Genomic DNA, 23228 nt, shown 5'->3' with positions numbered 1-23228 from the left:
GTGTGTGTTAGTTTTAACTTGTCAAATAACTATAAACTAAATTAATAAAATTGACACAAGTGACTGACCTAACAATTTTTTTAATATTATAAAATGAATAACACTCTGACAAAATGTAACTGTGCCTGATATTTAAAATAAAAATGTGAATCAGAAATTAACAACACTGACAAAACTGCTATTTTTTAAATACATATTTTGCTATATACATATATATAGCAAACAAAACAAACATTTCAATTCATTTATTTAATAAAAGAACTAACTCATTTAATTAAATAGCGATTAGCATCTTTGCTCATCAACAACTGATAAGCATCTTAAAGTTAACAAATAAACATAAAAAAATACCATTATAAAATAAAAAGATAAATATTAAAATCAGGTAACAATAAATAAAAGTACTAAATCAAGATATTAAAAACATTTTTCATAATTATCTGATAAGCATCTTAATAAAGAAATATCATAATAATAAATAAATAAATAAATAAAACTAATGATCTTAGATGATTTATTTTTTTAATAAAAGAACTATCTCATTAAATTGAAATCATTAGCATCTAATTTGCTCATCAACAACTGATAAGCATCTTAAAGTTAACAAATAAACATAAAAAATACCATTATAAAATAAAATGATAATTAAAATAACGTAACAACAGATAAAAGTACTAACTCATGAAATCAAAAACATTACTGTAAGAATAATATATATAAGCATCTTAATAAAGAAATATCATAAGCAATAAATAAATAAATAAAACTAATGATCTCAGATGGTTTATTTATTCAATAAAATAACTCATTAGCATCCAATTTGTTCAACAACTGTTGAAGAAATTAATGAAATTAACAAATAAATAAAAAATACCATTATAAAAAATAATAAATATTAAAATAATGTAGCAATAAATAAAAGTACTAACTCATGAAATTGAAAACATTAGAGTGAGACTAATTTGCTCATAAATATTTGATAAGCATCTTAATAAAGAAATATAAGTAATAAATAAACAAATAAAACTAATGATCTCAGATGATTTGTTTATTTATTCAATAAAAAAACTCAATAAATTGAAATCATTAGCATCCAATTTGCTCAACAACAGTTAAAGTAATTAATTACATTAACAAATAAATAAAAAATACCATTATAAATACATATTATTTATTGTTACATTTTTTTAAAAGTACTAACTCATGAAATTGAAAACATTAGAGTGTAATTCGTATCTGATAAGCACCTTAAAAAAGAAAATATTAAGATAAGTAAGCAAATAAGTAAGTAAATAACTAAATGAATAATAAAATCATGTGAGGTCATTAGTGTTTGTGAACCACACCCCCTTCGGCCATTCCGTACACATGGAGCAAATGAATGCAAAAAAGAAACAGGGCAGGGGGCGGAAATGAGGAGAGAAAACTGTAAACAAACTGACCTTTACAGAAAGACGGACACAAAAGAGATGAAAAGATAAAGCATGCAACATGAAGAGATGGAGAGAGAGTGTACGATGAAAACAAGGGAGAATATAAAGAGGCACAATGAGAGGAAAAAGGGAGAGAACGGAAAGAGCGCGAGCCCCAAAGATCTTCCTCATCTGCAGTGTGGCCAGAGAGGTTTCAGCCAGTATGAAAATATTGATTCTGCAACTCTGCGGCCCCTGAGGGCTGTGCTGGGTGCTTGTGTGTGTGTGTGTGTGTGTGTGTGTGTGTGCGTGGCAGCTGAATCTCCCCCTGGCCTGTCTGCCAAGGAGCACGTCTGATTGAACACGGCCACACTAACATGAGCTGACAGCTAGAGAGAGGTCCACCCTGCCTGCCCCTTTCTACTAATGCACTTTACTGAGCCAGAGTGTGTGTGTGTGTGTGTGTGTGTGTGTGTGTGTGTGTGTGTGTGTGTGTGTGTGTGTGTGAGAGAGAGAGAGAGAGAGAGAGAGTCAGAAAGATAGGATGATGCAAAAGGCATGAATCAGACGAGGGACCAATAAAAAAAACATCTTTTGAAAATAGATTTTCTGAAGAAATGTGAGGAGTGTCTGTCGTGATTCTAGACTGTTGTGGATGGTTGTCAGGGTGTTGCTATGCATTTGCTGAGGTGTTCTATGCAGTTATTTATATACAATTATTACTATTATAGCTTTTATTTTTCTATATATTCAGTTTTCACGTGAGATTAAGTGCTTTTGTCCTTTTTAATAGTTTTTTTTTTGGTAACACTTTAGTATAGGGAACACATATAAACTATTAACTATGACTTTTTCCTCAATAAACTCCTAATTTACTGCTTATTAATAGTCAGTAAGGTAGTTGTTAAGTTTAGGTATTGGGTAGGATTAAGAATGTAGAATAAGGTCATGCAGAATAAGGCATTAATATGTGCTTAATAAGTACTAATAAACAGCCAATATTCTAGTAATATGCATAATAATAAGCAACTAGTTAAAAAAAACCCTAAAATAAAGTGTTAACGAATATTTCTATTTTCAAGTTAAAGTCTTTCATCTAATATTCATATACATATATTTTTTTTTATCCTATAATGCTTTATATTTTCATTTCAGCTTCATTTTAAATAACAGCAACAATTTTTAATAGTTTTAGTTGACAATAAAAACACTGATTCTGAGTCACCCTCATGTCATTGATATACTATCATAGTTTTTGTTAATAATTTGAATTAGATTTTATTTGTATTATTTCTGTTTTCACTTTAATTTTAGTTTAAATAATTTTATCGTGTTTTATCAAATGTCAATATAGCATTTAATCATTTTTATTTATTAGTTTTAGTTTATTTAATTTCAGTTATTATTAAAGTACTTGAATTTAACCTAAACGAAAAATAAGAAATGTTTTTTTGGCAACTTGCTAAAATAAAATATGTTTAATTTGTTTTATTATTATTTTATGTAACAAATTAATGGTTAATTAATGATAATAACTCTGGTCCTCATGACATTACGGTCAGTAGATATGTTGATTTTTTTTATTTTTTTTATCAGATTTATTGTCTGACATATAATATAATCTGGTAACACTTTATTTTACGGTGTCCTTGTTACACATATTACATGTAGTTACTATAGTAATAACTATAAATTATGCATAAATACTAACCCTACAACAAAAATCTAATTCTAACCCTGTAGTAAGTATACGTAGTTAACTAATGTTACTCAGTACTTAAATGTATAATTACACTGTAACAAGGACAACCAAAAATCTAAATCCCATTGTTTAAAAATAGGGGTTACACACTTTATTTTAAGGTGTCCGTGTTACAGTGTAATTATATATTTAAGTACTGAGTAATAATAATTAACTACATGTACTTACTATAGGGTGAGGGTTAGTCGCATGTAATTATGCATAATTTATAGTTTTTTACTACAGCAACTACATGTAATATGTGTAACAAGGACACCGTAAAATAAAGTGTTACCAAAATAGGTATCAGTTATTACAGAATGACTTACGAGCCAATGTTTAATACTTAAGCTTTGGGTTTGTTTTTTTTTGTTTTTTTGTCAGTGTATTTGAACTCTTTGTATGTTTCTTCTCACCATGATAGTCTTTGTAAAGTGGGTTGGTCTCCTTCTCCGAGCCTCTGAATGATTCCAGAGCGATGGCTGTGTCACTCAGTCTGATTATTCGCCCCATTACGGCTCTGTTCTGAGAGTGCGAGATGGAAAGAGAGAGGGGGAATGGATGAGAAAGACAGGAAATACATGAGAAGAGTCCAATTAAAAGTGTACAAGCAAACGTAGAAACATCTAGAGCGATGCTGAGAGCATGCTAATTAAACCCTTCATTACAAGCAGGGGTTTCACTCTCTTTGCTCTGAGAACTGAATTAGGTCAACATTATCTCTCGGAAAAAAATGGAGCAGGGTATTCCGGAGACGGAATTCATGATCTTACAACAAAGCCTGAGCTTATAGATCCAAAACTACCTCAATCACCAGATAAAAAAAATAAAATAAAAAAAAGTACCCATTTTACCAACACCACTCTCTATGATAAATGAGGTGGACGATTACTTTTCACACATATGGTGATACGGGCCGGAATTGGGCCAGAATATCACAGACACTTTTTAACCAATTATAAACCATCCAGAACAGCATAGCAACAGCCTGGCGATGGTTTGCCCAAACAAGATTGTATGGGCAAACATTACTCATATTTACTTCCTCTGAAAATGTAAAATATAACATTCAATGCATCAAAATGATGCTTAAACATATAAGCACTAGCACTAATCATGGCATCCAAACTGGTATTAAGTTATCTTAGGATGCCACCTCTGTGAACTGCTGCCTTTGGTTGCATTGTGTAACATTAAATCCATCAGATCAGAGCAGAACATACGTTTGGTGCTCAAACACATTGAGTGCTCTGATTCCCTCAAACACATGCTCTCCAAATCTGTCTGTCTCTCTTACTCTGATCGCACAACTCATGCAGCGTCGCCATACGGCACAAATCTGGATGAACGTAAGCACAAAGCCACATCAACTCAGAGAAAGATCCAAAGATCCCATCCGCATCAGAGCAAAGACGTCTTATCCATTAATGCTTTCGTTCCAAAAATATCTGCTGTTAAATGGTGTAAAAATGCCTTTAAATGCCTTTTAGCTCAACAAGGTTTTGTGGCACGCAGGAATAACACAAATTTACATTTATGCTATGAAATGGACTAAGTTTGTGTTTACATAATGTGTGTATATATATACACTAGGGGTGTAACAGGACATGTATTCGTCATGGTACAGACTTCACGGTTTGGTGCATACAGTCAGAAGACGAATACAGTCAGTCACAGGTGATCCACACTCCAATCCAGAAGGGGGCGCGCACGGTAATGCAACACTGTTTGCTAACCACCACATCAGGAAAAAGCGAAGAAGAACAGATGAACTACGCATAGATATGATTAAGTATAATCTCCCAACCAGTGTTTCAACCGCAGAAAGACATCAATAAAACAGCTTGAGAATAATATCTCACGTAACATTACATTTACCTCAGGCAAGTCATTTAGTGTCCGCAGCATGTTAGTTCACTAGAGAAATCAACTCTAGAGGGAGAATATATGCACTATATTAGCTTATATATTCATTATTTTTACTTTACCTGTTAGTAATGTCTTAATTATTTAATAGATGTTTAAATAAATTTGTCATGAAAACAAGTTATGAGAGTAACGGTGTAAATGATCGTAAATGAGCAACTGAATTTAATAGTTTGGGCTCTGTTGTTAATTGTAACCTTTAATATCATAGTAATATGCAAGAAAGTGCTCCCTGTATGTAGTTTACATCATTAGCGGAGATAGATTTGTTTTATCCTTAAGAAAAAGTTTATTATAACTGAATTTATTTAAAGAGACACAATTTGTTCAATAAACCACTGTCTAATAAAAAAAGAAGAAAAAAGAACCTCTGACCTTGACCTTACTGATATGAAGACTGAACAAACACAAATCAACAGCTGCAAAGGCCAATACAGATGAGAAAATAAGCCAGTTTAAAGCGAAAAACCCCACACAAAAATCAAATACAGTACACACAGCAAATCTGCTGAGAGCGCCTCCTCCTGGCCAAAAACTAATACAGAGACCATTCAAAAAGGAGGGAGCACTCCAAAGAAAGGCTGTAGTGAAAAATTAATCTCTATGCCACTCCTGAATATTTCATACGCTCCCTCTCTGTAGCAGCTGACACGGCCTAATGCAGTTTTCATGCATCCGTGTCCTTTCTTTTTTTCTTGCCATTCCTTCCTCTCATCTACAGCAGACTTTGAGAGCATGCGTGTTTGTGTACGCAGCCTTGACCCTTTTCCCAAATCTAGCATAAAAAATTTATCCCAAGCAACTGTGTTAGTGACAGTCGCTGCTACATCAACACTATCACACCAATTCAAAATAAAATGCAATGCAACTGTACAACAGTTGGGACAACACATTGAAGGCTAGAGTCCAGGATAGGATCCAAACAGATGGGTTAACAAAAGAGACAGTGTTTTAAATCGATTGCTTGCATTATTTATAATTCATAATGATATTAGGAAACATTGTGTAGTTGAACTTCTTGAAGCACCTATAAATAAAGATGTTTTATGGACAAGTCAGGAAAAAAAGCACTTCTGTTAATTAGATTATGATATATGAAAAAAGAAGCATATGCAATTAAACTGAAGTATACATTTCATAGTGGCAAATAATATGAAGCACATGCAAAAGTACAAGTAGCCTACACATCAAAAGATGAAGCAATTTATATTCATTCTGCTCATGTGTCATGAATGAAACCCATTATTTTTTAAAGATATTTAGGCTTTTTGTTCAACTTTATTTTTCAAACATATCAGCAAACTGTTCATCATAAAAAGACAACAACTAAGGCTACGTTCACACTGCGAGCCTTAGTGCTCAATTCCAATTTTTGCTCAGATCTGATTTTTTTTTTTTTTTTTTTTTTTGTATAGCTGTTCACATTGTTGTTTTAAATGTGGCCAATATCAGATTTCCAGTGTGAACAGATCATGGTTCTGAACTGACCTGCGCAAAAGAACGATACAAACAGTCTTGCCAGGTTTTTACCACAAAATCCACTCAATTGCTTCTCAAAATTAGTCCAAAACTAGCCCAGTCACGTTCCATGGGGTATCCCGGTAAAAATCGCATTCTGGTGGTTAAATATCGCGTTATTGCGGTCATTCCAACAACCCGCGGAAACAGTGAAAAAGTAACCCAATCCTGCGGGAAAATCACGTACTTGACAACAAACACAGCGCACTGCCATACAGAAGTAAACACGGAGGGCATTAAAGTAAGCGATTACGCGTTTGTTTATAGCGTGATCTGCTGTGGAAGTTATGCGCAGGCAATATGAAAATAAAGACAATGATGTGACAAAAGAGAGCAGAGTTTTGAAACTTTTATGATACGAGCCCTCATGTTTTGCTGCTATTATAGAGCTGTCGAGTTCTGACACATCACTGTCCTTCTACTGACTACCTTTCGCAACCGTCTTGATAACGTTGGATATGCAAAATCTTTGAATAGACTCCCATGAGCGCAGAATCGTGACGAATGTTGATCTTGAGTGACATAAAAATCACATGAATTCCGATATGACTGTTCACACTGCGGTCGCATTACAAAACATCTGACCTGTGTCGTATTTAGTACCACATATGGAATTGAAAAGATCAGATTCCATGTGGTTCGTACTGCTCACACTGTCACGGGGAAAACAGATATGAGTCACATGTGGGCAAAAAAAAACCAAAAAACCAAAATCAGATTTGGGCCACATTTACCAGTGTAAACGTAGCCTAATTTACATACATAGTGCAGAGTCCTGCACGGGTCCTGTTTGATAAACCCGCACCCGCCCCACACCTGCAGTTATTAACAGCACCCGACCCGATATCCGACAGAAACACTAATTTTAGCCCGTACCCGACCCATTTGACATAAAAACCGCGACCCGACCCGTGCCCGCATTAAATCTCCTTCATGACATAAGGCAGACAAAAATAATTTTCTCATGTAGCCTAACACAATCAATAAAACCAACATTAGGCATTCTATACGTCGCTGCATTTAATTAAACATTGCATTAAACAACACAAGTAAAATAATAGAACAAATAATGTTTTAGTAGCCTATTTAACTATAAGCTTAAAGCTAGTAAATATTTCAGCAGATTCACTCGGCATTTAAACACGGCTGTCTCTTCTGAAACTTAGCAGTGTTTACCTGGCCGCTGGTCCTCTTTGTAGCAGCGCGAAAAATATTCTACAACTTTTATACAAATTGTGAATAGCCTATATTAAAAACATAAAGAGAGCAAAAGCGCGTTCCCTTTAATATAATCATAGCTTTCAATCAGATGCAGCGTGATTGGCTACAATGCTCAGCGCTGCAAATCATGCTGTAAGCCTTTAACGGTCTTCAGACAGAGCGTGAACACAAATAAGCATGGGACCATTTGAAAGCAGCTGTCAAACGCACCGAATTGAGTTGGAATAGTCTTGGCTATTGGACCCGCAGTCCGCCCGTGCCTACCGCGCGTCCGACCCGCACCCGACACGTAAATATTATTCCACCCGTTACATAAAATTTAGCGGGTCACCCGTCGGGTACCGCCCGCATGCAGGACTCTGACATAGTACACTTCAAATAGATTAGAAAGAGAATTTTAATGACACAAGAAGAACAAATCTCTATACTTTAGTTGCACATAAACTATAATTCAACTTAATGCAACAATTTACGTAATGTAAGGAAGTAATTTTTATGAACATTTACACAAATTTGTGTTAATGAATGAGGTTGCTGCAACAGTTGGAATTTGCACATTTTTGTGGGGAAATCTGTGCAATTAATAGATTTTAAAATGGCAAACAGTGTTAAATATAGACCTTATGTAGCCCCGCCCCTTTTCAGCGTCACGCTCGTTGTGTTCTGTCTTCCGGTTTGTAAATCCACAGCATGAAGGTAAGATCTTACGGATTTATGAATGAACCACTCGTTTTAAAATCTTTCTAGTCTGCTGACATTTGTTATGACATCCGCTTCAAACATTACAATGCTCATGATAACTTTCGTTAACTCTACAATAAGTAAATCCACTTCACCAGCTAATTACTCTTCAACAGTAATGTCATAGACATATACAGAGCTGCCGCTAAAAATGGAAGTTCAAACGCAAAACTGTAAAAATGGCTGCGCACTTTTGGAACAGATTTCATGAAGGCCTACTAATTGGTAAAAGAAAACGCATCTAAGATAGACCTGCTCTACAAGTCACATTAAAACAAACCAAAGTCTAGCCATGATAGCAGTCCAGCTCTTCCGTCTCCAAAGCTGTCATCCTTCAGACTGATAGACTGGGTCTCCAGGGTCCTGACCCAACAGAGGCTGTATCTGTAGGTGTGTGGTAGTGGACTACGGCTATTTGAGCAGAGATTGATTAAAGATTCAGATGGACTGTGGCTTTAATCTCGTCATAGGAGGCTTTCAATGCCTGGCCCCTTCCTGGCGACATTAAAAATAAATGACAGGATACATGACTTTTCATTACAAGTCGCATCAGAATAGAGGATTAACACAGCAGTTCAACAAAAGTTGACTCTACATTTAGTAGTTAAAGCAAAAATATAGATTCCTCACACATACTGTACATTCAGAAAACTTCTTCAAGCCCTACATAGAAGCAGATGTATTGATTCAAAAGCTTTTGAGATTTTGGGTCCTATCATACACCCGGCGGAATGCGATGCCAGGCGGGTCGCAAGTGTTTTTTGCTTGTTTCAGCCCGATGCAGTTATCATTTTCACGTCCTGCGCCACGTTGTTTAAATATCAAATGCATTTGCGCCCATCTGTTCGCCCATGGGCGTGCTGGTCTGAAAACGAGGTGTGTTCAGGCGCACTGTTGGCACGTTGCAATTTTGAGGCAACTGAAAACGACTGCACCATTGACCAACTGAAACCTGGTCTAAAGTCAATGGCGCGTTAAAGAGCGCGTTAGTAATATGCGCCTATATGCGGGTGCACAACGCACGTACACTCTGCTTATTACACACACAGGGCACACAAGCAGCAGCAGCACACACAAACATGCCAAATATTAAAAATAATAGGATTACAAATGTAAAAGATTATTATTGTGTGCATAAAGATAAAAATGCCTTGGTGCAATCCGGCTTGTCCTGTAGATGGTGTGCTCGCATGCTTTAACCTCGCGCATGAGCAGATCCGTTTCCTCGCTAGAGAAGCGTTCAGATTTTTCGCTTGCAAATTCCGCCATGTAAATAGTAAATCCCCCATGGCATGAGCGCAACTGAATTTTAAAGGGAATGGGAGATGAGACTCTGATTGGTTTATTACACTTTACCTTTTTAACACTCATTAAGAGACTAGGGACAACCCTTTTAGACCATGCACCGGGTGTGTTGACCATTTTTCCTGAGCATTTTTCCTGCCCTAAGTGCACTTGCGTGTGCTTCAGACCATGCACTTAGATTGTTAAAATAGGGCCCAAAATATGTTTGTGACTAGTTAAGACCTCACTGCCTCAAAATACTGTACTTACTGAAAGGTCTATATATTTACATCCAGGGTCTAAAATTAACACTCGCCAAGCACCAAATACAAGAAAAAAAAATCAGCGCTGGCCAGTATATGAAACATTGTCAATCGCTAGTTGGCCAATGATGTGGATGCAATGATGCGAGAACATGAACGTAACTGTGAGAACATGAACTTTGGCAATTTGGCAATGAAGAGCAAGAAGACGCGAAAGGGATCTCAATTCGTTACTCATGCGCTGTGTGGGAAGTTTAGTGTGCGCAAACATCCGAAGCGCGCGCCCAAAATCCACGTCTCAGACAGCGCGCGAATACTGAATTGAGCTTTCTTTCACGTCTTTTTGCACTTGAACAGACATATTCACATTTATGACAAAAATAAGTAAACACAGTCGGGTATGGCTTGAGTGAATGTAAACAGTCGAAAAAGACAACGCATGTGTACAGTATCAGTATATTGGATCCGTGCATTTGGTCTTCATTTGCTGTCTGTGTTTTTAATGTTAATCAAAAAAAAAAAAAAAAAGGACAAAAAAAATTCACTCACTGCTCTTGACTGAATAACTTTTGAAACTTTAATAAGGATTAATCTATTTTTAATTTATACAGTGAAGACTATCCAGTGTTTACATTTGATTACTTTTTTATTCAATGTCTCTACCTGCAAACTACTGTTACTTGTCTTTAATAATGTTTTACATTTATATTAGTTAGGCTAGTAGTTTTAGCTGTGATAATTGGAATAGAGAATTGTGAATTTTCACTGGTAACAAAAATGTTGGTGTCATACCTGGGTATTTTTGTATAAACAATTAAATGGCCGATAAAAAAATATTTATGGACGGTAAATTGTAATAAAAGTCACCAGCCATTGGCAGGTGCGGCAAAAAGTTAGTTTTAGGCCCTGTTTACATCACATCCGCTCCGCAAAATCACTTTTAAACCAATCACAGCGTTTACACCACAGAAAACCGCTGTGTGCCCCCCGGCCTCCCTCAGAGGGGTTTTAGCACTTTGTCTCCAAACGGACAAAGAACAGCGAGATCTTGTCTTTTGAGCGTGCTTAGAGCACAGCGGCTGTGGCCTCACTCTCGTTGGCTAATGGAGGCACAAAGAAAAGGGCCTCTCAGGAACCGAAAGACGCTGAAAGAGAGAAGCGCCCAGAAAGACTCAAGACTGACCATTGGGTGGCTGAATGCAAAGTTGAGGGCCTCAGACAAAGAACTGTGGGTTCACGCGCCAATAAAGAAGCTCCTCTGAAGGCCAAACATACATGTACTCAAACAGATACACACACAGGCCCCCTGAACCCCAGCCAAGCGGAACCTCATTCACACAACGGAGGGGGGTCGACTCTTTGACTCCGGCTCATGGGGCGGTTATGGTGTGCCAGGGTGGACAAACTTATGGTGACCTCAATGCTGGTCCATGTGACTGACAGTTAAAAAACAAAAAAGTCTAAAAAGGCCGTTTTGCAAAATTAGTTTTGGAAGCTGATGTTGGAAATGTTGATCATCATCACAAGTAATAATGGTATCGTTAATTCAAAAGTTTGAAAACACAGCAAAACCAAAAATAAACCAGATATATTTTCTGAGGAAAAAGCTGCATCCAAAATCACATACTCTCGAGTAGGTACTTATTATGAATAAGTAATTACTTCACGACCGCTAAAAAAGTACGTTCTATATAGTATGAATGTGTGTAGTATGAATGTAATCTGCATGTACTACATTCACCATGTTGTCATTATCATGTGACCAACCAGCATCAGTTACATTGCTTCACTGCCATTCATAAATCCTCTCCCGTGGCCTCATGAGATAATAAAGTGTCCATCGTATACGCACTCCAGAATCCCGCCGGAAGTAGTAGATCATCCGGGTACTTTTTGCCTGCACTATTACTGTGAATTAATTTCAGACACAATTCTTTTATCACATACTGCTTTTCGCCTACTATATAGTAGGGAAGTATGCGCTTTCGGATGCAGACAGAGTGTTGTGAGTAGTTGCTAGGGTGTTGCTTACTGGTCAATTTAGCCATATATATATATATATATATATATATAGAACAAAGTATAAAACAAAGGCTGCATTTATTTGATCAAAAATACAGTAAAAAAACAGTAATATTGTGAAATATTACAATTTAAAATAGCTGTTTTCTATTTGAATATATTGTAAAATGTACTGTAATTTATTCATGTGATCAAAGCTGAATTTTCAACATCATTACTCCAGTCTTCAGTGTCACATGATCCTTCAGAAATCATTCTAATACGCTGATTTGCTGCTCAAGAAACATTTCTTACTATTATCAATGTTGAAAACATTACAATTTTATTTTTTTTTTCCAAGTCTATTTGATGAAAAGTAAGTTAAACAGCATTTAATTGAAATAGAAACCAGAAACTATTTAATCAATCATACCTGTATGAGGTGGGATGGTACGGTCACCATAGCGACCGAGAGTGAAGTGCGTAACAGGCCTCGGAGGGCATAGAGAAAGGTGGTGAGGGCATGGCAGTGGGTGGGGTTATCCTTACAGCACACATCATCCCCCCACAGCGCAGATCCCAGAGAATGAAGACCCAGCCGCAGGACATTCCGAACCTTAGACTACAGAGGTCAAAAAGATGAACATAAAACATTTGAATTTAAAACAACACTGTATTGTCAGGATACGTACAATTCATCTGAACAAATCCCCATCTGGCTTTTGCTATGAATATTTTATTAAAGCACCATAGGGAAAACTTTGGCGAACTTAAAGTTTTCAATAATGCATTTTAATAAGTGCACCTTAATTTAGAATAGAAACAAGGAGAAACCTGTAGTGCATGACATTTTACAGTAATACACTATATTGCCAAAAGTTTTGGGACACCTGCCTTTACGTGCACATGAACTTTAATGACATCCCATTCTTAATCCGTAGGGTGTAATATGGAGTTGGCCCACCCTTTGCAGCTATAACAGCTCTTCTGGGAAGGCTTTCCACAAGGTTTAGGAGTGTGTTTATGGGAATTTTTGACCATTCTTCTAGAAGCGCATTTGTGAGGTCAGGCAGCGATGTTGGCGAGACGGCCTGGCTCACAGTCTCCGCTCTAATTCATCCCAAAGGTGTTCTATCAGGTTGAGGTCAGGACTCTGTGCAGGCCAGTCAAGTTCCTCCACACCAAACTTGCTCATCCATGTATTTATGGACCTTGCTTTGTGCACTGGTGCGCAGTCATGTTGGAACAGGAAGGGGCCATCCCCAAACTGTTCCCACAAAGTTGGGAGCATGAAATTGTCCAAAATGTCTTGGTATGCTGAAGCATTAAGAGTTCCTTTCACTGGAACTAAGGGGCCAAGCCCAACCCCTGAAAAACAACCCCACACCATAATCGCCCCCCCACAAACTTTACACTTGGCACAATGCAGTCAGGCAAGTACCGTTCTCTTGGCAACCGCCAAACCCAGACTCGTCCATTGGATTGCCGGACAGAGAAGCGTGATTCGTCACTCCAGAGAACACGTCTCCACTGCTCTAGAGTCCAGTGACAGCGTGCTTTACACCACTGCATCCGACGCTTTGCATTGCACTTGTTGATGTAAGGCTTGGATGCAGCTGCTTGGCCATGGAAACCCATTCCATGAAGCTCTCTACGCACTGTTCTTGAGCTAATCTGAAGGCCACACGAAGTTTGGAGGTCTGTAGCTATGGACTCTGCCGAAAGTTGCCGACTTCTGCACACCGTGCACCTCACATGCGCTGACCCCGCTCTGTGATTTTACGTGGCCTACCACTTCATGGCTGAGTTGCTGTTGTTCACAATTGCTTCCACTTTGTTATGATATCACTAACAGTTGACCGTGGAATATTTAGTAGTGAGGAAATCGTAAACTTTTTAGAGTCACCATGAAATCAAAATGAACAATTCTTATTTTTTATGGACTATTGCAGTATTTATTATAAATAAAAAACAAAACTAATTCGCCAGTGTTTCCCTCAAGATCTTCCTATGGGATTTTATAATGGGGGTTTTCGATTTATGTGTTAAAAAAGCCTGTGGTAAACATAACCTGCCAGTTTACGTTGTAGAACGAAATGTATCATCAAGTTATGTTTATCACAGACCTTACTTTACTCATAAATTGAAAAACCCCATTATAAAACCCAATTGGAAAATCTTGAGGGAACCAGTGGTGAATTAGACTTCGAAGTTTTGACGTCATCCCTGCACCATGTACAAAATCAAACCCCACCCTACATTTTTCTTGTTCGAGAAGCCATTTAACTCGACATTTCACTCAGATATACAACACAATAGGGAAGAAAAGGCTATTGCAACTTCCATTTCATGCCAAATAAAGCTGGAACACCTAAGACTGAAATTATACACAAAACAAAGTTTGAACAAGGTTAAAATAATGGAGGAGGAGAAAAAAAGAAGGACTGTAACAATGCAATTATTTAAATTATGGATTTTCTTAAATATAAACACTATAAAATCTAGTGAATATGCATAAAATGAGCAGTTATTTTATGTTATTAGTAAGATTTCACTGTTTAAGCACAGTCTGTGTTTCTGTCTTGTATAGATTTTCTAATAAATGTATGTTGAAATCACAGGACAATACTTCATTTACTTCAATTAGAGACTCTCAACAGGACATGATTAGCTATTGTACAATTTCACATTAATACTCTCTCTATAATGAATGAGAGGGGGAGAGAGAGAATGGTGAAAAGCAAACAAAACAGTGCCCAAATAGTATGTCATACATGAGTGTGCAATGACTTGTGTAACTAAGTCAGTAGTGGAATCCTGTCTGTAGTGAAAAGCCTTTTGTCTGTTGGAGTGAGGGTCATGTACCTCTCAAACAACTTGAATCAATGAAACAAACGGCCCAGCCAAGACCACTCAACAGCACGGTCAAACGGAACACGATGGTCAAAAGTGATTGGACAACATCTTCCAATCAGGACAGTCGCCTGACACGACCACAATGTGGCTGTCAACCTAAGAGCCAAAATGTCTGCTTCCAACAAGTGCCAGGAAATTCTTGGCACGTTATCCACCAACATCAGCCAAGCTAAGGGGCCATGGGTGAGAGATGTGCCCTCTACAGTGTACAAAGCCTGAGATAGAGTGACAGAGAATTGAACCTTATTCACAAATCATCAAAGACCAAAGAGCTTATTCTGAACCTGCTAAATAGAGATAAATAGGACACCTGTCTCAGATGAGAACATCTACAAGACTGGCCTCATGGAACCGTGTGAGACACCAATACAAGTTTCAGATATCTTGAAAAAGCAGGACAACTTCATACTTGCATGTTTATGAGGAGAAGATGATCACAGATCATACCTAATAGCTTTGTAGTCTTTAGTAAGCCGTTCAGTGACAAATACACTTTTTGGGCAAGCTGTGGACTTGCCAACACAACAAGTTAGCTACTGTAGAAGTCAAATTAAAGAGTTAGTTCACCCAAAAATGAAAATTGTGTCATTAATTACTCACCCTCATGTCGTTCCACACCCGTAAGACCTGAACAATTATTACTTTTTATGGACTATTCCAGTATTTATTATAAATAAAAAAACAAAACTAATTTCCACACCAAATTTCCAATTTCCAAAACTAATTTCCAAACCCGTAAGACTTCATCTTCAGAACACAAATTAAGATCTTTTTGATGAAATCTGAAAGCTTTCTGTTCCTCCATAGACAGCTACGAAACTGAAACTTTGATGCTTCAAAAAGTTCATAAAGTGATTGTAAAATTAAACCATATGAATTGAGTGGTTTAGTTCAAATTTTCTGAAGAGACACGATCGCTTTATATGAACAGATTGAATTTAGGCTTTTATTCACAAATAAACATTGATCAGCGAACATAAACAGAAGCTCAACCGAACCTGCTTGATGCACGAAAACAAACCTCTTCTGCAAGCTCAAATGCGCTGTGTAACACACGAGAATTAACCTTACTGGTTCTTGCAGAAGCTCAAATGTGCTGCGTAACGCGAGAATGAACCTAATTGGTTCTTGTAGAAGCTCAAACATGCTGCGTAATGCGAGAATGAACCTCACTGGTTCTTGTAAAAGCTCAAACGTGCTGCGTAACGTGAGAATGAACCTCATTGGTTCTTATGGAAGATCAAACGTGCTGCGTAACACAAGAATGAACCTCATTGGTTTTTGTAGAAGCTGAAACGTGCTGCGTAATGCGAGAATGAACCTCATTGGTTCTTGCAGAAGCTCAAACGTGCTGTGTAACGCGAGAATGAACCTCATTGGTTCTTGTAGAAGCTCAAACGTGCTGCGTAATGTGAGAATGAACCTCATTGGTTCTTGTAGAAGCTCAAACGTGCTGCGTAATGTGAGAATGAACCTCATTGGTTCTTGTAGAAGCTGAAACGTGCTGCGTAACGCGAGAATGAAACTCATTGGTTCTTGTAGAAGCTCAAACGTGCTGCGTAACGCGAGAATGAACCTCATTGGTTCTTGTAGAAGCTCAAACGTGCTGCCTAACACATGAGAATGAACCTCATTGGTTCTTACGGAAGATCAAACTTGCTGCATATAATCATAATTAAATTTCTTATCTTGAACTGCCAGTTAGGAAACGGTGCAAAATAATATTTCAATGATTTTTACAGGCTTTATATAGATGGAAATATTATTTTGCATCCTTTCCTATTAATTAAAGGGAAAGATAAAATGTAATTCTGGCTAATGTAACTGTAGAAAACACTCTTAAAAATGTAGAAATAGTCCTTAAGACACAAAAATGTTTAAAGCTATTATAATCTAGCTTTTACATCATCCTACACTTTTAAAATAATGGTTGTTCAAAAAATGTTGTTCTATGGTATCGCTGTGAAAACGCCCATTTAGAACCTTTATTTTTTAAACTGTAAAGGACAGAAAAGTTCTACTGATATTATTGTACATATGCCTTCATTCAATGAAATCGTTGTATTGTGAACTAAACAGCCTGCTTATGTCTTTGAAATAGAGAAAAGGAGGGTAGATATCTTAAACAAACCAGCTGAAAATAGCCATGGTGTTGAATTAGGTCTACCGCCCTGGTTGTTCTCCTCACATTAGCCTTCGTCCACTGACAATAAACACCCTCCACGCCGTCCAGCAATCACAAGCATCTTAAGTTAAATAAACCTCATTGTTTGACTGTTTCCAAAGCTTCTTGAGGGTTGAGCTCAACATTTCAACAGTGAGGGTGTTCCTGACTCACTGGCTTCCTCCTTGCCTTCAGACACACTCCAGCTTTTTTAATCACTCACACTCTTTTCCCCACTATGTGTGCATGAGAAAGATGATATGCTTATAACCAATTCTGATGGTAACAAACACAACTGCTATTCTTTAAATTAAATTAATGTCCACTACCAAAGCTAACACAACCTACAAAATGTTTTACTTTAAGTTTAATTCAAACTTCATAGGTCATTGCAATCATACTAGAATTGAGTTGCCAATTTGACAAACGTTTTGGTCAGTCTCACTGCTGTCCCTGTTTGCTCTCATTCTGAACATTCTTGCCTTTGTGCCCATGTTCTCTCAACCTCATCACATTCCGCGACCTCTGCCAACAGAACGGCACTGTTTGATGATGTAAGCGCTTAATCCGTCGGTTGACTGACAGGGATCGAGGACTTCCAGGGTGAGGAGCCCGAGGTGTCCATCAGTGCCACGGATTCAAAGAAAAACACTGCAAATATCAACAAGAAAGTGCTAGCATAAACAAGACTGCAACTACTAAACAGTACAAGATGTTACATTTGATTGGGAACTTGATTCAATCAGATTTATTTTTTTTTTTTTTAAAGAGCAATAATAAGATTGTTTACAAGTCTAAATTTAGAGGTGCTCAACAAGTGAAAATTTGATGACATGAGCTCGATTTGCTCATTTTTGCACAGCTGGTAAGACTAAAACATAAAGAGTAAAAAACAGAAGTTTTTTAATTGTAAATGGGAGGACAAATAGATTTTTTTTTTCAAATGTCTTCATGTAATCTAACAAAACTGTGCACAGACAAGATTATCTTGTCTTTAATTGAATTAGAACTCCAATTAGAACTCTTAATTTATTATTTTGTTTTATTCCCATTTCCTATTTTAGCTGAATTTAACACAAGCAATTTCACAAGTTTGTTGATTTGACATAAGCGTACAGTGTAGCTACAATATGTACAAATGAAAAAGAAATCTGTGAAATATAAAATAAATAAAATGACTCAGATTAACCCTGGAGTAAATTTTACTGTGAGAGACTTTATATCGGTTACAAATATACAAATTTGATTTAAGCTGATGAACAATAAAAACATTGACAGCCAATCAATTAACTTTTTTAAACAACGTTATTGTGTATTGGTGTGGGAGCAAATATAGTTATCGTTACTGTTCTTGGTGTGAACGGGCCTTTAACTGTGAGTTCTGTGTGTTGTCATATCACTCTGTTCTCATTCATGTTCATCTTTAAGTGTAGCATTTAAGTTAAAATTATGTGACATGAGCTTAATTAGGTTATTTTTGCACAGCTGGTAAGATCGAAACTGATAAAAGAGTTAAAAACAGAAGGTTTTTATTTGCAAAAGAGAGGTCAAACTGTAATTTTTTCCCAAAATGTCTTCATGTGATCTAACAAAACTGTAGACAGACACGGTTATCATAACTGAACTACAACTCCATTTAACGAAAAAATAAATAAAGTAATACTAAAGAAAATTATTTCATTTTATTACCATTTGCTATATTAGCTTGTTTCTGCCACGGAATAAAAAAAATTAAAAAGTTAATTGCGACTTTTTATCTAACAATTCAGATTTTTTTTCTCTCTGAATTAGAAGAAATGTTTGAATTGTGACAAACTGTGAGAAAAAAACCTCATAATTGTGAGATAAATTCTCATTTACCTTTTTTATTTTGTTATTCCGTGGTTGAAAAAAAAGAAAGAATTGTGAGATGTAAACTCATAATTCAGAGAATTGTGAGATTAAATCTGATAAAAAAAAAAAAAAAAAAAAAAAAAAAAGAGTCAAATATGTGAGTTGTAAACTCTCAGTTATAAGTTTATACCTTGCAATTGCAATATATACACTTGCAAATGCGTCAAACTCAGAATTGTGAGAAATAGTCAAAATTGTGAGATATAAACTCAGAAAAGAGGTTTTTAGACTCTGGAGTAAATTTGGATGGGATTTTTGTATAGGTTAGACTAACTTCATGTAATAAAGGTATAGACCTGTTTACTAAAGGCCCCGATATACTTCAAGCGTAATCGAAGAACGAACTGGTGTGACAAAAACAGCTTGCCAAAGCAAACTTTCCAGAAAAGTTCATTCCAGCTGGTAAACACCTTTAAACTTCCACTTAAAGGTGTCTGTGGCGATGATGTAATAGTAAGGTGTGTTCTAAGGCTCCGCCTTCTTTGGTCTGGAAATCTTCTCCAGTTCATTTTTTTCTGTTCAGTCCATCAAGGTCAGACATCCGCGAGTAAAAACATGAACACACTAGGGAGCCAATTTATAGTAGAAAATGTAGTTGTAAATTCTTAAAGTTGTAATTCTAATTGAAAGAGAAACTGGCGTATTTTATTTTCGTTTATTTTCGTACGTATTTTACAAGGTGGCTAATTCGTACGAATTCAAACGACCTCACTCGTACGAATTCATACGATTTGTCTAAACCCCAGTGACGGGTTTAGGGGTGGGGTTAGGGGTAGGTCATTTGTACCAATTCATACGAATTTAGCAACTCTAAAAATACGTACGTTTTAGAAAACCTTGTAAAATACCTACGAATTGCCGTGAGATCGTGTTAGTTTTTTCATGTTTATTACTGCTTTCTTTAAAACAAACTACTGTAAAAGGGACACAAAGTTTGGTCACAAGACCATCTCTGGAGTTCACCACATGACAGAAGCCACATTAGAGCCACATAAAGTTGGAAACTGATTAAAAATAGCGAGTGTATCCTCAAGCGGCCGGGTCCCAAGAGCAGCTCAGCAGATGCAGTGCTGATGTGGAAGTCAAGACAGGGGCTATCATGGGGCCGTTTCTGAGAGGGGCCCCCAGAGGGGCCGAGCTCCCCTGCTTCTCAGTAGGAGCTAATGAATATGAACAGACAGAGGGCATATTGCCCAGTGTCTGTCTTGGCCTGTTTACCACAAAACTAATAGGACTCAGCTTTAAGGAAGAGGAACCCAAGGGAATCCATCTCCCTCCTGAGAGAGATTCAAGCACAACATGGAGAAACTGACAACTGAGGATGAGATGAGAAAAAGAGGAATAAAGATGGAAAATTAAATAAAACATACAGACTTTATTTCTGAAGTTCATTTCTACTTCCTAATTATCACAAGCTACGCAAAAGCCACATAACAAAGGAAGTGAAAGCACAGAAATCAGGCAACAATTAGCCAACCGAGACCAATCAATGAAACAACAAATTAAAGGTCTTGTAAAAACATTGCCTGAAGCAAAACGCTTTCATTGTTCCCGAGGTGTGAATGACAGAGAGACTGTTAACTGTGCATTTCATGATAGCCTTTTTACTCAATTTAAGGCAAGACACTACAGGCAAAAACACTTTTTTCATGCATCTGTCAATTTTGAGATTTTGGCTTTTAATAAAGTGTTTTTTCAGACTAGTGGAAAGAAAACATCCAAAATACATGTTTAAGTGCATCTTTTATAGCACTTTATGTATTTGCGAATGCAGATTTCAATTGAAGTACATATCTTTAAAGGCCATTTTCTCAAAATGAGTTTCTCCACTTCAGAGGAATATCAGAAAGAGCAGAATTGGGGCACTTTAAAATCATAACTGTTGGAAAAACGTTATCTGCATGATCACAAGAACAACAGAGACAGAGATAACAAATAGTAGGGATGCACCGATATGAACATTTTGGCCGATACCGATAACTCTTTATATCTGAAAGCAGATAACTGATATGTTGGCCCATAAATCTAAATCCAAATTTTTATATAATTCTTGAGAGCCTGATTACAAAGACAAAAGTTTCACCATTAAAAGCCATGTCCCAAGCACACAATTATAATGTTCTCATTACAATTTTATGTAGCCGATATAACAGACTTACACTATACATTGTACTTATCTGTATTTTCAATCATATTTTAAGCAATTCAAAACCATAATGGTGGAAAGTGTGCATCTGAAGTGTCTCAGCTGAAGGAAATAATCCATTATTTATCGGCTTTAATATATCGGCCAAATTTTATTATCAGGCCGATAACGATAACATTAAAAATGAACATATATCGGTCGATACCGATATGGTGGTCGATATATTGTGCATCCCTAACAAGCAGCTAAACAAATGGAAACCAACCTGGGGTGTGGATCCATCAAACCCTTCCTTCCGGATGACCGTCTGGATGGACTTCAGGAGAGCTTGATAGGGCGATGGTAACGGACTAAGAGAAATTGGAGAAGAACAAAACATACTTAACCCTAAAACAGGCAAGAGTAGAAAATGATCAGCAAAAAAATCATTTCATGTTACTTTTTATATCATCATACTTTTTAAGTAAAACATATCCAAAGGAATTTTTGAAATATTTGATATAGTTAGGATTTTGTGAGATGTATCTCCCAGGATATGTTGCCCTATTTAGGTATAAAAAAGACCAAAGTCATCAATGTTTCTGTGATTTATTTGATGCAAAAAAAAAGTAATATGCAAAATATGCTTCATGTATGACATGTCTAAGTATCCTAACATTGAGGAATATACATTTCTTATATTTTTTCACTGCTCAACTGTTTCATCTTCAATCTCAGGGGTGGGAAACTCTAACCTTAGAGGTCCAGTGTCCTGCAGGGTTTGGCTCCATCCCTAATCAATCATATAATGTAATTTATGATACAACTTTTAATTTTTTAAGTAACCCTGAAGCCTTTTCAGGTGCGTTTGCACGGTAGCCCTCCAGGAGCAGGGTCGGACAACCCTGTTCTACCATAAAATGAGCTGTGTGAAACCCTGCAAGAAAATAGCTAAAAATGCAAAGATGTAGTCAACTAAATGTAATAATTTCAGTTTTACATGTGAATATTACCATTTGCACATTTTTTAACTGACAATACATAGATTGAGAAGGGGGACTGTGTACAGGGAGCCCAGTTTACCTTGAGACACCACTCATTGTCAATACATCATCCTTTTTTCTTTTCAAAATGTAAGGAGTCATAACTAAGAAAAGTTTAAAAGATGGATACAATCTATCTGAGCTTCATGATGAGCTTCAATCTATATGTTATTTTATTTATTTTCAGCAAAGTGCTTGAATGTGAATGATTATGATTACGGCTTCGTAACAGGTCAAAAGTTGACGATACCTGCGTACACTTCAATTAAAACCACTCATGGCTGTGGCATATGCTGCCAACATAAAACAAGATTTGCTTCGGTATCACAAAAGCCTGTTGACATCGACAGTAACCCTGGCAACCAACCCTTACATGTAGACGCAAGGAAATACATCACTAATTAAATCAAATGAAATGAAAGGAAATTAATTAAAGACTTTGGCACCTCCGTCAGCTCCGGGCGCTCCCCCTGAGGTCTGCGGTGAGCTGAAACAGAGCGCTGTGTTAACGGGACAGTGCTTCTGATCCCAGTGACACAGCGCTTCTATGTTAAATCAGGGGTAAGATGTGCAACTCCTAATAAGGAAGGTCATAACATTTGACCTGCACTAAGTTCACTAAGCACATTCTGTCTTTACTTTTTAGACCTTCTAGTCACACTTAAAATTGCATGAATGACATTGTATTAGATAAGAAAACTCTAAACCATGTGGCATTTATTTGAAGGAAGGTTAGCATAGGCACACCTTTCAAGCAAAACACAGCCAAATGCAGGTGTATTTCAGCAGTGGCGTGTAACGCACTCACTCCTACTAGCCACTTTGGCGAGCTGAATTGTATATATAAATTTATACATTTTTAATTTGTAGTCTTTTAAAAAGGCGTCTGAAATAATAAACTAAGTGCAATGTAGTGGTCAAAAATAAAGATTTTTCAAAATAAAGATTTTTCAACACTTCCAGTGCTCATTTTCACACAC

At 36.7% G+C, this 23228-nt stretch overlaps 1 protein-coding gene across 2 annotated transcripts in view; it reads right to left on the bottom strand.

The window, feature by feature from the left end:
• The window catches only part of elp4 (elongator acetyltransferase complex subunit 4), an 89019-nt gene that overhangs the window by 40539 nt on the left and 25252 nt on the right, over nt 1–23228 (bottom strand). The window contains exons 6-8 of one of the 2 annotated variants that reach the window (XM_051900625.1): nt 21492–21576; nt 12541–12729; nt 3570–3678 (exon numbers count right to left, since the gene is read on the bottom strand). In XM_051900625.1, coding sequence (XP_051756585.1) covers nt 3570–3678; nt 12541–12729; nt 21492–21576 — 383 coding nt within the window. The remainder of the gene's footprint in view (nt 1–3569; nt 3679–12540; nt 12730–21491; nt 21577–23228) is intronic. The other variant, XM_051900627.1, reaches the window with a different exon arrangement.

Source organism: Ctenopharyngodon idella, chromosome 7 (genome assembly GCF_019924925.1).
Source record: "Ctenopharyngodon idella isolate HZGC_01 chromosome 7, HZGC01, whole genome shotgun sequence".
Lineage (NCBI taxonomy): Eukaryota > Metazoa > Chordata > Actinopteri > Cypriniformes > Xenocyprididae > Ctenopharyngodon > Ctenopharyngodon idella.
This window is presented reverse-complemented; position numbering and strand designations above follow the sequence as displayed.